Source organism: Zingiber officinale, chromosome 10A (genome assembly GCF_018446385.1).
Source record: "Zingiber officinale cultivar Zhangliang chromosome 10A, Zo_v1.1, whole genome shotgun sequence".
NCBI lineage: Eukaryota > Viridiplantae > Streptophyta > Magnoliopsida > Zingiberales > Zingiberaceae > Zingiber > Zingiber officinale.
The window spans coordinates 5090841-5102507 of NC_056004.1; the positions used below are offsets into that span (position 1 = coordinate 5090841).

At 45.3% G+C, this 11667-nt stretch overlaps 1 protein-coding gene across 1 annotated transcript; it reads left to right on the plus strand.

Moving 5' to 3' along the window:
* The first annotated feature begins 9663 nt into the window (after window positions 1-9663).
* On the plus strand, window positions 9664-11410 carry LOC122027322 (homeobox-leucine zipper protein HOX19-like). Its single transcript, XM_042586268.1, has 3 exons — window positions 9664-10429; window positions 10517-10596; window positions 10698-11410. Exons 1-3 carry the CDS (start codon window positions 10094-10096, stop codon window positions 10918-10920), a joined length of 639 nt encoding a protein of 212 aa, XP_042442202.1. The 5' UTR covers window positions 9664-10093; the 3' UTR covers window positions 10921-11410.
* Window positions 11411-11667: the final 257 nt, after the last annotated feature.

The window sequence follows — 11667 nt, forward strand, 5'->3', positions numbered from 1 at the left end:
CGACCATGGAGCGCAAACCACCTCCAGTCGTACCGTGCTGGATAAAAGGTGTACCAGTGTAATTCATTTCATGTATGTTTCGTTCGTCTATATCCTTTGAAGATAAGAAAAATTGTGAAGAGTCTGAGCGTCATTCGCCGAATGGCAAACTACATGAAGACCGTCGAGCGGCGACGTTAAACTCTAGAGTCGGACCGACGACTATAAACCCCCCGGCTTGAAGACCGTCGAGCGGCGGCGTTAAACTCTAGAGTCGGAACGGCGACTATAAACCCCCTGGCTAGAAGACCGTCAAGCGGCGACGTTAAACTCTAGAGTCGGACCGGCGACTATAAATCTCTCGGCTAGAAGACCATCTAGCGGCGACGTTAAACTCTAGAGTCAGACCGGCGACTATAAACCCCCCGGCTTGAAGACCGTCGAGCGGCGACGTTAAACTCTAGAGTCGGACCGGCGACTATAAACCCCCCGGCTAGAAGACCGTCCAACGACGACGTTAAACTCTAGAGTCGGACCGGCGACTATAAACCCCCCGGCTTAAAGACTGTCGAGCGGCGACGTTAAACTCTAGAGTCGAACCGGCAACTATAAACCCTCGGTCGGAAGACCGTCGAGCGGCGACGTTAAACTCTAGAGTCGGACCGGCGACTATAAACCCCCCGGCCCGAAGACTACTAAATACCACTCGGGAAAAATACGTTCGAAGAAATAACATCAACAGAAGAGGAGTTTTATTGACCCATCGTCGAAACATACGCAGACAAGTAAGTTAAAAGTCGAATTAAAGGTGATAATGTTAACTCGCCGGACGACGAGCATACAGACAAAACTCCAAAACATAGACAGAGACAAGTGAAAGACGCTCCTCACTCCAAGGCTTCAAAAAGGGGCTCGGGGATAGTCTCTAGTAAACCGGCAAAGACTTGACCTGGGTTTCAAGGCTCGCTACCCTGATCTCCAAGCCAGAGGACTTGTGTCGTTCGACCGCCAGTAATTTCTCCGATTTGCTCAGTTCGGCACGGAGCGTGGCATATGAGGGCCCTTGAACTGGCGCCCCTCCAGAAATTTGAAGCTTTTTTAATTCTTCCTCCAGTGTCGTCAGGAGGTTGCTGACCGCGATGTTTTCTACCCAAGTCTACGCACGGAGGAAGCAATATCACAGACCAAGTCAAAAAAAGGACGTATGGTGTTGAGAAACTTACCCCGGTAGCTTGCTGCAAGTGGCTATCGCCGAGCTGACCGGGAGTCATCAAGGCGACACGGGCCCTCGTATCCTCCCATATCCTGATGAGTGGTCCGCGGATAGTAATCTGATGCTCAGGAGCGACTGGCCGGTCAGCCGCCAGAAGAAATTCTTCTGTTGGGAGATGGAGGACGGCCTTAACCACTCAACGGCCGCTCGGATCAGATTGAGCTGAGGTGGCGCGCCCGGATGATTCGCCGAGCGGGGCGGATATTATACCCGACCGCCTAAGCCGAAGAGGAGCTCGGGGCTGGGAACTGACAGGCGGCATGCCGAGAGAAGTCACTGGCAGATCAAGCTGGGAAGGAGTTCGATCTGAAGAAATGGCCTCGACTGGAGAAGGGGACGGGGCAATTGTTACAGTAGGGGCGCCGATCGGCTCAGTCAATGGCTCCACAGATGTAGCTGACTGGGTGTGGAGATCCGTCCGACGCCATTTGCGTACGATCAGTGGCGAGTCCTCGGTCGAATGCCCTGCTTCTTCCGAGACCGGTTGTCCGGCGGACGAGATAGCATCACCGACTGGTGCGGTTGTAGAAGTTCGACCGGCCGACTCTCCAACCGCAGGTGAAGTTTCCGCACTTTCCCCTTCGTGTGAGCCGACCGGTTCAATACCCAGATTAGCCATCTCCTTTGCGGCTGCCGCCTCCACCTTAGCAGCTTTCAACTTTAGTCGATCGACAACCTTGGCGCGCCACATGATGTCAGCTGCATAAAAGAAAAATAAATCAGTTAGACCAAAAGGAAGGGGGACAAGGAAAATGCTTACCCATGCTGCTCGGGAGCTTCCTTATGATCGGGCTCAGTCCGAATATATATATAGTACCCCTTCGTAGAGCAGCTTGTTGATGTTGAATCTTTGCCCGGCTAGCAAATTGGTTGCATGAAGGTAGTCTGGCTAGCTCTTATATTTACCAAGATCCGGCGGTCTCAGCACAGTGGTTTTCCATTTAGTGCGAAAGGATGGCCGCTCGGGAAAACAAAGATAGAAATAGTTTTCCTTCCAATGCTTTTTCGAGGTCGGCATCTTGTCGAAGAAGACTAGACCGATCCACGATTGGAAGAGAAAGGTTCCCCACTCGGACTGTTTGGGGTAGTAGAAGTAGTGGAAGGTCTTAGGGACTAAGGGGATGTCGTGCAGCTTGAAGAGAACAACCACCCCGCACAACAATCTGAAGGAGTTAGGGACGAGTTGGCCGAGCGGGAGGCGGAAATAGTTACACACCTCAAGGATGAACGGATGAATAGGGAAGCGCAGACCGACCACGAACTGGTCTCGGAAAAAACAAACAGTGCCGGTCGGAGGGTCGTGTGGCCGATCGGAAGGTGTGGCTAATATCAGTTCGAGGTCGGAGGGAAGTTCAAAGGTTCGGGTAAGGCTCAGCGCATCCCTCTCGTCGAAACGGCTCTCTATGGTAGTATACCAAAGGCCTGGGGCGAGGTCGGACTGACGAGAAGAACTGGTCATTGGTGATAAGGGCCAAAGAAAGAGATGGCAGAGGTTAAGGAAAAGGATGGCCAGAACAATGTCCAAGGAGGCACGAATACGGCAAAAGTGCGGAGAAAAACACAAAAAGATTGAAAAGGGAAAGGGCGAAAGAGCCTTACGATAAAGCGGACCAAAGAGGGAGACGGCGGATCACCGGGAAGCTGAGCAACGAATTTGCCGGAGCACTGGACGAGAAGAAGCAAAAGCTTTCAGACGCACACGCGATATAGTGAAGCGGCCGAAGAGGAGATAAGCTTATAAACATTGGGCTCGATCAACCGGAGCCGTCCGATCCAGGTTACGAGATCCAAGGAGGGGATCTGACCGTCAAATTCGAAAAAGCCAAAGGTCACATCAGACCTGACGGCTCGAGTGAAAGGGTGACGAATGCGCGACCACGTGGCGCTCGCTCACAGGTCGCATTTAATGAACATCATCATGCGAGCGTGGCTGCGTGCTCAGCATTAATGACGGTGATTTACATAAAGGCCAAGGAGTCTTCTAGGGATAATCAGCGTGACCGATGTCGGAGCGGCGGGACAATGGCAGGCAAACGAAACTTTCCAAGTAGCAACCGGGGACACACCGAGCGGCGTTACTTACTTGCATAGTCCCCGGACGGCCGGACACTAATCTCAATGGATGAGCGGCAGACACGCCACCCAGACACAGTCTAGTCAGTCGGACTTAGCGCCTCCTTCGACTAGACTTGAGGGGGAAGCATGTGATCTGGTGATAAGGACGGGGGACCCTCATCCGCGGGAGGTCAGCGACACGTGGAGGTCAATGGTCAAGAGGGTCAATCCCAAGGTCGTGTCGAGCTGAGTGGCAGGCCGACCAAGCATCTGGCCGACCGGGCATCTGGCCAAGGGTCTCCCGGACCGGACGAAAGACAGCCCGACCAAGAGTCGGGTTTCTGATGCTCAAGGTAAAAGGGTCAATGGGCCGGGCGGACATGCCGCTCGGCCGAGCAGCAGGACAATAAGGCGCAATTCCAGCCGAGCACATGAGCAGGGCTTCCCGGAGGCCATAAGCGCCGAGCGGCTGGTCCGCTCGACCCGGGAACAGGTAAGAGCGCTAGGAGACAAAAAGGACAACTGGTAACTTCGTCCTCGAGACACCTGCCGCCGACAAACAGCATGGTCAGCGGCAAGAGTGGACAGAGTATCGTACGGTGGAAGCTTCCACCGTCACATCCGGGATATGCTCGGACGATTGCTGAATGGCGTCTGGCATACTTTTCTGACACGACCTACTGAGGTATGTTTGGGGAAGCGTGCACGCATCAAGAAGCGTGTCCGTGCCTCCCCGGGGTCCTATATAAGGATCCCCATCCATCGACGGAGGTATGCAATCTTGATCACTGTAGCCACAGTAGCGTTACTCTGCTCTTCTTCTTTGCTGCCTGACTTGAGCGTCGGAGGGTCGTCGCTGGGAAACCCCTCCCGGCTCGGCTTGTTTGTAGGTCCGCCGGGGATCCACATCACTAGTCGAAGACAGCAGAGAGCGCCACGTCCCCAGCGTCCATCGACTCAGCGCTCGGACATGATCACTTATCATAGGGTTCCATATAGCTATGGAACCAACCCTAGGTCTAGCTGTCAAGTCAAGGATACAAGGAAAGTTATCCCTAGGAGTATCTTTGCAACGACAAAAGTGACTAAGGCTTCTAAGAAGTCAAACAAAGTCATTAAAAAGGTCACAAGGGAAACTATCCCTAGAGTTGACTTAGAGAAGATGACCAAGGCTTCTAAGAAGCCTAACAAGATCATTAGGAAGGTATCTAGGGAAGTCATCCCTAGTGAGTACCTAGAGCATCCAAGGAGCACTAATAGGTTTTGAATTCCTAGGAGCATTTTCTCTACCCCTTAGATGGGTAAGAGAGTGTCAACTCTAATTGGAATGGCAGTTAACCCAACCTTGATGAAGTTGACACTCGTAGAGCATTTTCAAGATTATTGTTAACATTTAAAAATGAAATGGATTATTTGTTTACTCTTTGGAAGAGTGAAATGTGTCAAACTTTGAGGAATTGAATTTAATTTTAATTGGCACAAATAAGAAAAACACAAAAATGTCAAGTTAGGATTTTGGCATCTTCTTAAGGAATTAAGGACAAATTTAAGCCTTAATTTAATTTGTTTACTCTTTGTAAGAGTAAAATGTGCCATTATTTGAGAAACGATGTAATTTATATTGGCACAAATTAATCCAGTGCAAAAGAAATGTCAAATTGGGTTTTGGCATTTTCTCAAAAAAATATAGGCAATCTAGGACTACCTTTAGGTTTAGCTAAGGATTTAAGGACACTTAGATAGATAATTTAGGTATATTTTATTTATACTAATTGTCATGCTTTGTTTGCCCATCACATGCCATGACATCATATTTTGCACTCATGCTTATTATAAAAAACAACAAAAATACAGTGGCATGCCATACATACATCATATAGCTATAACATATTTTCTTTTGGAAATTATTTTCTTTTTGATGTATGCTATAAGAATCATCATGCATTATTTTTAGATTCTTACAATTAAGGACAAATGACATTTATTAACAAATAGCATCCTAAGTGGATGTTCATAATCTAAAATGCCTAGATAGATATACATAATCCCTAGCTTAGGGCAAAACCAAACTTTACATCTTACAAAGAACTATAAGGTGACTTGTATGTATTTTAGTATACATTAGATACAAGTGAGATGTTAGGATGATGAACAAAACTTAAGATGTTGATTTAGTGCATTCTTATTGAGTTTTAGGTTCATCAAAACACAAGTTATGTGTTTTCCAATCATTGAGAAAGCTGATGTACAAGTCATGTGCATTGAGCCTAAAGAATATGGTTGGATATTAGTTTTGAAAATGATTTTAAATATACTTTGGAAAACCTTGGTGAAGACTATCTTTTAATAGTAACCATCATTGAAAAGTTAGACACAAACTAGAAGAAAACATTGAAATTTTTACAAGTTTTCAAGTTTGTGTCAATCTTTGAAAATATGAAGTATTTTCATAGAAAATTATTTTTCCATGATTGTATATACCCTAAGTAATGTCTACATGAATTTTCATGATTTTAGAATTTTGTAGAATTTTTGGAGAGTTTCTGAATTTCGTTGAAAAATATATTTCAGGAAATCAGAGCTCCAATCGTTCAGCCGATCGATTGGAGGCCGCCAATCGATCAACCGATCGATTGGGAGGTGTTTCCCATGAGCAGTAGCTCACGGAATCGATCAGCCGATCGATCCATTCATTATTGGATAGATCGAGCAATCGATTCAGAGGAAGGTTCTGCGAACAGAACCTCCTGAATCGATCTGTGGATCGATTGAAATGGGTTCAATCGATTGAGACCTAACCCCAATCGATTGAGAATGCTGATTTTGACTGGAAAAGCCTAATTTCAGTATTTTAAACCATTCTTAGTCTAGGTAACCGCTCCTACCCTTTTGAATTACATTTGTATACATTTAGGGAGAGTTTTCATGATGAAAACAAAGGGAAATGGTTAAGGAAGACTAAGTTGAAGTTTAGGTTGAGGTTTGCATTCAAATTTTGATATTTGAACCTCAAAACTTCACATTTTTTGGTTTCCTAAAGGTTTAGAAATTCCAAGTCATTGTTGGTGCAATGACAGAAGTTTGAAGTATGTCTTTAGGGGGAGTTACTCTTTAAGGACATGGAAATTATTTTTCGAACCCCTAGAAGGTGGTTAAACCTTCGTTTAGAAAAGCAATGCTCAAGCTTGAGCGTTAAAAAAAATAATGAAGAGTGGATATCTTCATTGTGGAGCTATGGATGCTCTAGGATGAGCATCATAACATGGAGTAATGCTCAAGGGTGAGCATTTGATACAATGAAGGGTATGAGACCTTCATTATTGAAATGATGAATGCTTAAGGATAAGCATTATTGCTCAAGGGTGGGCATATGGATACAATGAAGGGTATGGGACCTTCATTGTAATGTTGTGAACAACGAGTAAAGTTGTGAACAATGGTGAGTAACTCTTCAGGGGGAGAGTTCTTTTTGATGTGTATCAATAGGGGGAGAATGTAGGGTTTAAGTTAGGCCTTGATTGTCCCTCTAGGAAGGCTTGGGGGAGAATGTAGGGTTAAACCCTCATGCATGCATTGGCATGAGAAGAAGTTGAGGCTATGGGATTAGCCTAACTTAAAGGCATTGTCAAACATTAAAAAGGGAGAGATTGTTGGTGCAATATCCCCTAGGTCAAGGTTGACCAGGTTGACTAGACTTGAATTGGCTCAAGCCTGAGTCTAGATGTTTGGGTTTCGATGTTTGACAATACGTGGAGATTGTATATGCAATCATCTGATTGGGAAGATTGCTGGTCCAATTCCCCTCTGGTCAAGGTTGACCAGGTAGGTATGAAGAAGAGTCAAGTAAGTCAAAGGGTTGACTGGATACTTAACTAGGAAAGTCCTAACTGGAGGTTAGGTAGATGGGAAATCCTGGTAAGTAAAGCTAGGTGAAAGACCTAATGAGTGAAACTAGGTAGTTGGAAAGTCCTGGTGAGTCAAGCCAGGCAGGTAAAAGTCCCAATGAGTGAATCCGGACAGTGGAAAGACCTGGTGAGTGAAGTCAGGCACGTGGAAATCTAGGTGGGTCAAGGTTGACTGGACACCTGGTGTGGGAAGTCCAAGTAGGTCAAAGGGTTGACTGGATACTTGGTACAAGGAAATCCAGATGGGTTAAGGATGACCGGACATCTTATGGAAGGAAATCCAAGTGGGTCATGAAGGACCAGACACTTGGCATGAGACGGTAAGTCCAAGTGGGTCAAGGTTGACCGGATATTTGACACGAGAAGAAAAGTCCAAGTGGGTCAAAGGGATTAACCGAATACTTGGTGAAAGAGTCCTAGCAGGTCAAGGTTGACCGGATGCTAGGTTTAATGCTCCAACAGGTCTCGGTTGACCAGATGTTGGAATTGGGGATCCTAGACTTGGTTTAAGCAAGTCAAAGGGTAACCAATCGATCAACTAATCGATTGAACAGGGGTTCAATCGATCAACCGATCGATTGGGGTTGTGCTGCGACAAAACAGTGGTCCAATCGATCGACCGATCGATTGGGAGTTTATATCGCACGGACAGAAGTGCTCCCAATCGATCAGTCGATTGATTGACCATCTCCAATCGATCATCTAATCGATTGGGGGTGGGATCTCTTGCGCGCAGACGCGAGAAATGCTGGATCAATTGGTCGATCGATTCAACTTATTCCTAGAGAGCACAGAGGTGCTCTGAATCAATCGACTGATCGATTCAAAGCCTCCGCAATCAATTGAGAGTCATTCAATCGATTGGGATCTGACTATTGCGCAGGTTATAGCCATTGGCGAGCATTTTCCTCCGCAGTTCTTCAATTCCTCTTCACGCGATCTTCTCCACTGTTCACAGCAGTTCTTGGAAGCTCTTGGGGACAAGTGCTGATGGACTTCCAAGGTTCAAGAGGCAACAACAAGCAACAAGTAAGCAAGCTCACGAGCCAAGCTCGAGCCCTTTAAATGAGCCGAGCTCGAGTTCGAACTCACGAGCCTATAAACGAATATGTTCGCGAGCTCACGAGCCGATATCCTTAAGTTCGAGTTCGGCTCGATAAAACTGTCGAACTCGAAATCGGATTCCAGCTTGGCTCAATAAGATAAACGAACGAACGAGTTTGTTATCAAATCGAGCTCTAAATAACTCACGAATCGTTTGATTTATTTATATTCCTATCCACCTTAATCTCAAACCGTTACTGATTTATTGTGTCTCTTTGCGTTGAGCGTAGGCAAAAGAACAACGACTGACCATCATTGTTGGTGCTTCGATGACGGAGGAAACGAACATGGAAAAAAGAAGAGTTGGGAGATTAAGTTTTTTTAAAAAAATATATATATAAATTAAATTAAAAGGAAAAGGGGTATTATGGAAAAGAAGAATAAAAACCCACGTGATTTAAACAATTTAAAAATGAGCTACACGTCTGGGTCAAATACAAAATCAGCAACTCTTTGGGTAAATCGTCGATTAAAATATTTCAATAATTATTATTTATGAGTTCGAAATGCGGCATGAGAAACTCGCTCACGAACTGTATTCTTTGAGAGTTGAGAGGATTCTGACGGCGAGATCGGTTAGTAGATTCCACGTCCGATCAACGACTCTATTGTCTATCATAAAAACATAAAACGACGAGAACTTGGATCATGTGAATTTCATGCAGCGAAAAATAGTTTCTTGGAGTTGGAGATTGTATCGCCAAAGTAAGAAAAGAAAAAGGTTGAATAAGGCTTCACGGAACTAATTAATTAATATTAAAATTAATAGATCGTATATTATAATTAAGCAACTTTATGATATATTCAGTCATCACATAGGTCAGCTCAAAGTGTGCAAATGGACCTACTCAATTAAATTCTTATCATGAGAATTTATTCTCGAATATTTGATGAAATTTCGCACTGCAAAATTCTAATCCTACAGTCAGGTCTTTTTCCTGCTTTGGTTGCATGATTAGACACATGCATCTATATCTTATCGCCACCGCCCTGCTCCCCTTCCATATGCTTTCTCTCATTACGTTCCCTGTTCAAATTACATACTTGTTGTTTCACATACGAGCAGTCCGATCGAGGCAAAGATAGATGCGGAGAGCTACATGTAAAGAAAGTTCTGTCATATATATACTAATTCCGATCGAGGCATCCAATAATTTCAGCTGATTTGAGAATCCGGGGCTAATGGGTTCCAAGGAATAATGATCAGAGAGTCCACAGTGAGTGCAATTGCATGGTCCCAGTATGGCACAGCGCTCTACGAAATTTGGATCCACACTCCATTCAAAAGATAAAATTCCTAAAATAGTTCTTTCATGAGAGGATGAACTTTCCTAGGATAAAAAAAAACAGCATTAGCTCATCAGCTTAATTCCTATTTGAATCTTGCGTGTAAAGCGTCAGAAAGTTGAATAAAAAAGGAAGGCTGAGAAAAAAATAAGAGGGCGAGGCAGTTAGCCATCACAAGAAGGTATAGGCGAGACCAAAGGTTGAGTGTATTGTGCAAGAGGAGACAACGATGACACGCCTGATTTGATGTGTTGCGAAATCTCATTTACCCTCTTACGCCATCTTTATGCGAATCTTAGTCATCTATTGCGGGAGAAGAGAAGTGGTGCTCGATGAAATCCCTTTTCCCATAATATCGTACTCTAGATTGCAGACGTCCAAATAAGATGCAATATCCTACATTTCTTCAGAAAGAATCAACTTCCCAACTTCTTCATCCTTCTTTTTCCCTCGCTATATAAGTATTAGGTAAGGAAGCATTCGATTGAGCATGGCCATTAGCCAGGAAGGCGCCTGTGACATGAGCCTTTCTCTCGATCTGAGCATTGGCCGGAGCCGGAGGAGGGCCGAGCAGAGCTCGCCCTGCTTCGCATTTAGCCTGTCCGACGGCTTCGAAGCTGCTGGTGACGGTGTCTCTGTTAAGAGGGAAATTGTTAATCATGATGTAGGATGCGAGGAGGTGGATACAGAGAGGTTGTCGTCTTTCCGCAGCTGTGGCAGCGACGAGGACGACGACGTTGGCGGCGCGAGGAAGAAGCTTAGGCTTACAAAGGAGCAGTCTGCTCTGTTGGAGAACAGATTCAAGGAGCACAGCACCATAAATCCGGTAATAGCTAGATTGCTCTGTTATCATGGTCAATTTGCATGTCTTCCACCTGTTTGATTTAGTGTTTGTGCTGTACTGTGGGATCAGAGGCAAAAACATGCCCTGGCTGAGCAACTCAATCTCCGGCCACGGCAAATCGAAGTGTGGTTTCAGAATAGGCGGGCAAGGTTCGTCAAATCTACCAAAATTCCGTGCAGTCCTTCTAACCTCAGCCATAAGAAAAAGCAGCATGGCGGCTATATATTAACCTCTGCTTTGGAACATGCAGGACTAAGCTGAAGCAGATGGAAGTGGACTGCGAGTTTCTAAAGAAGTGCTGCCAGAAGCTGAGCGACGAGAACCGGAAACTGCACAAGGAGCTGCAGCAGATAAAGGCTCTCAAAGCTGCACCACCTCACACGAGCTTCCCTGCTGCAGTAAACCTCCTCACCATCTGCCCTTCCTGCGGGAGGAGAGATCACAGTGGCACTGACCAAAAAGAAGCCATTTAGGATAACCATGAAGTCGCACGAGCCCAAACCCTCTCTGTTCACTGGTAATGGAAGTACTGCATCAAAGTGCATATAATTTAACTTTAGTTTCTCAAGAATGAGGTTGTAAAATTTAATCTGGGGCGGCTCGCGTGAGTGCATGCCTAGTTGCCAACCTCGACTGTAGCCTGTGGTGTAACTTTACTTTCCTGACCAGTTGAACGAGTTGCATGCATGCATGAGCATGCTGGACCTTACATCCATGGATATTTATGGCCAAGTGTGGATAGGAAGGAATTGAGGGCACGTGAAGATGACACAGTTTGATATCAACTCGAGTGCTCCCCTCGTTCGCATGATAAGCTATAACTGAATTGCTTCAGTGGAGGGAATCTTACGGGAGTCTTGGGTAAGAACATATGCTGTCTGCCACTTTCTATGTGGACACGCATTAGTTTGTAATTACATTCAATATTGTGAAGTAACTATAACAATTAGTTGAAAATCGTTTTAAGGAATATTCGCATAAATTGGGAAAGGAGGGCCTTTGAATTTTGAAAGGCACCTATATACTTTAGGTGCAAGTGTTGTGTGGAGCAACAAATCACTTCTGGTCTCGCTATATTTGTTTAAAAAAAGAAGAAGAAAAGGAGTGCGAACAGACAAAGCCAGCACAGAACATAAAGCGCAGGCCTAATTCGTTCATCCAATACGGGTGCCGGTCAACTCGAGCTCAACCTTTAGCATGCATAAAAATAAAACTTATAT

Bases quoted from the DNA above. Each gene is read 5' to 3' on its own strand.
- LOC122027322 (XM_042586268.1), top strand. From the start codon at position 10,094: ATGGCCATTAGCCAGGAAGGCGCCTGTGACATGAGCCTTTCTCTCGAT. The intron at 10,430-10,516 runs GTAATAGCTAGA...CTGTGGGATCAG, and splicing joins AGCACAGCACCATAAATCCG to AGGCAAAAACATGCCCTGGC. The intron at 10,597-10,697 runs GTTCGTCAAATC...TGGAACATGCAG, and splicing joins TTTCAGAATAGGCGGGCAAG to GACTAAGCTGAAGCAGATGG.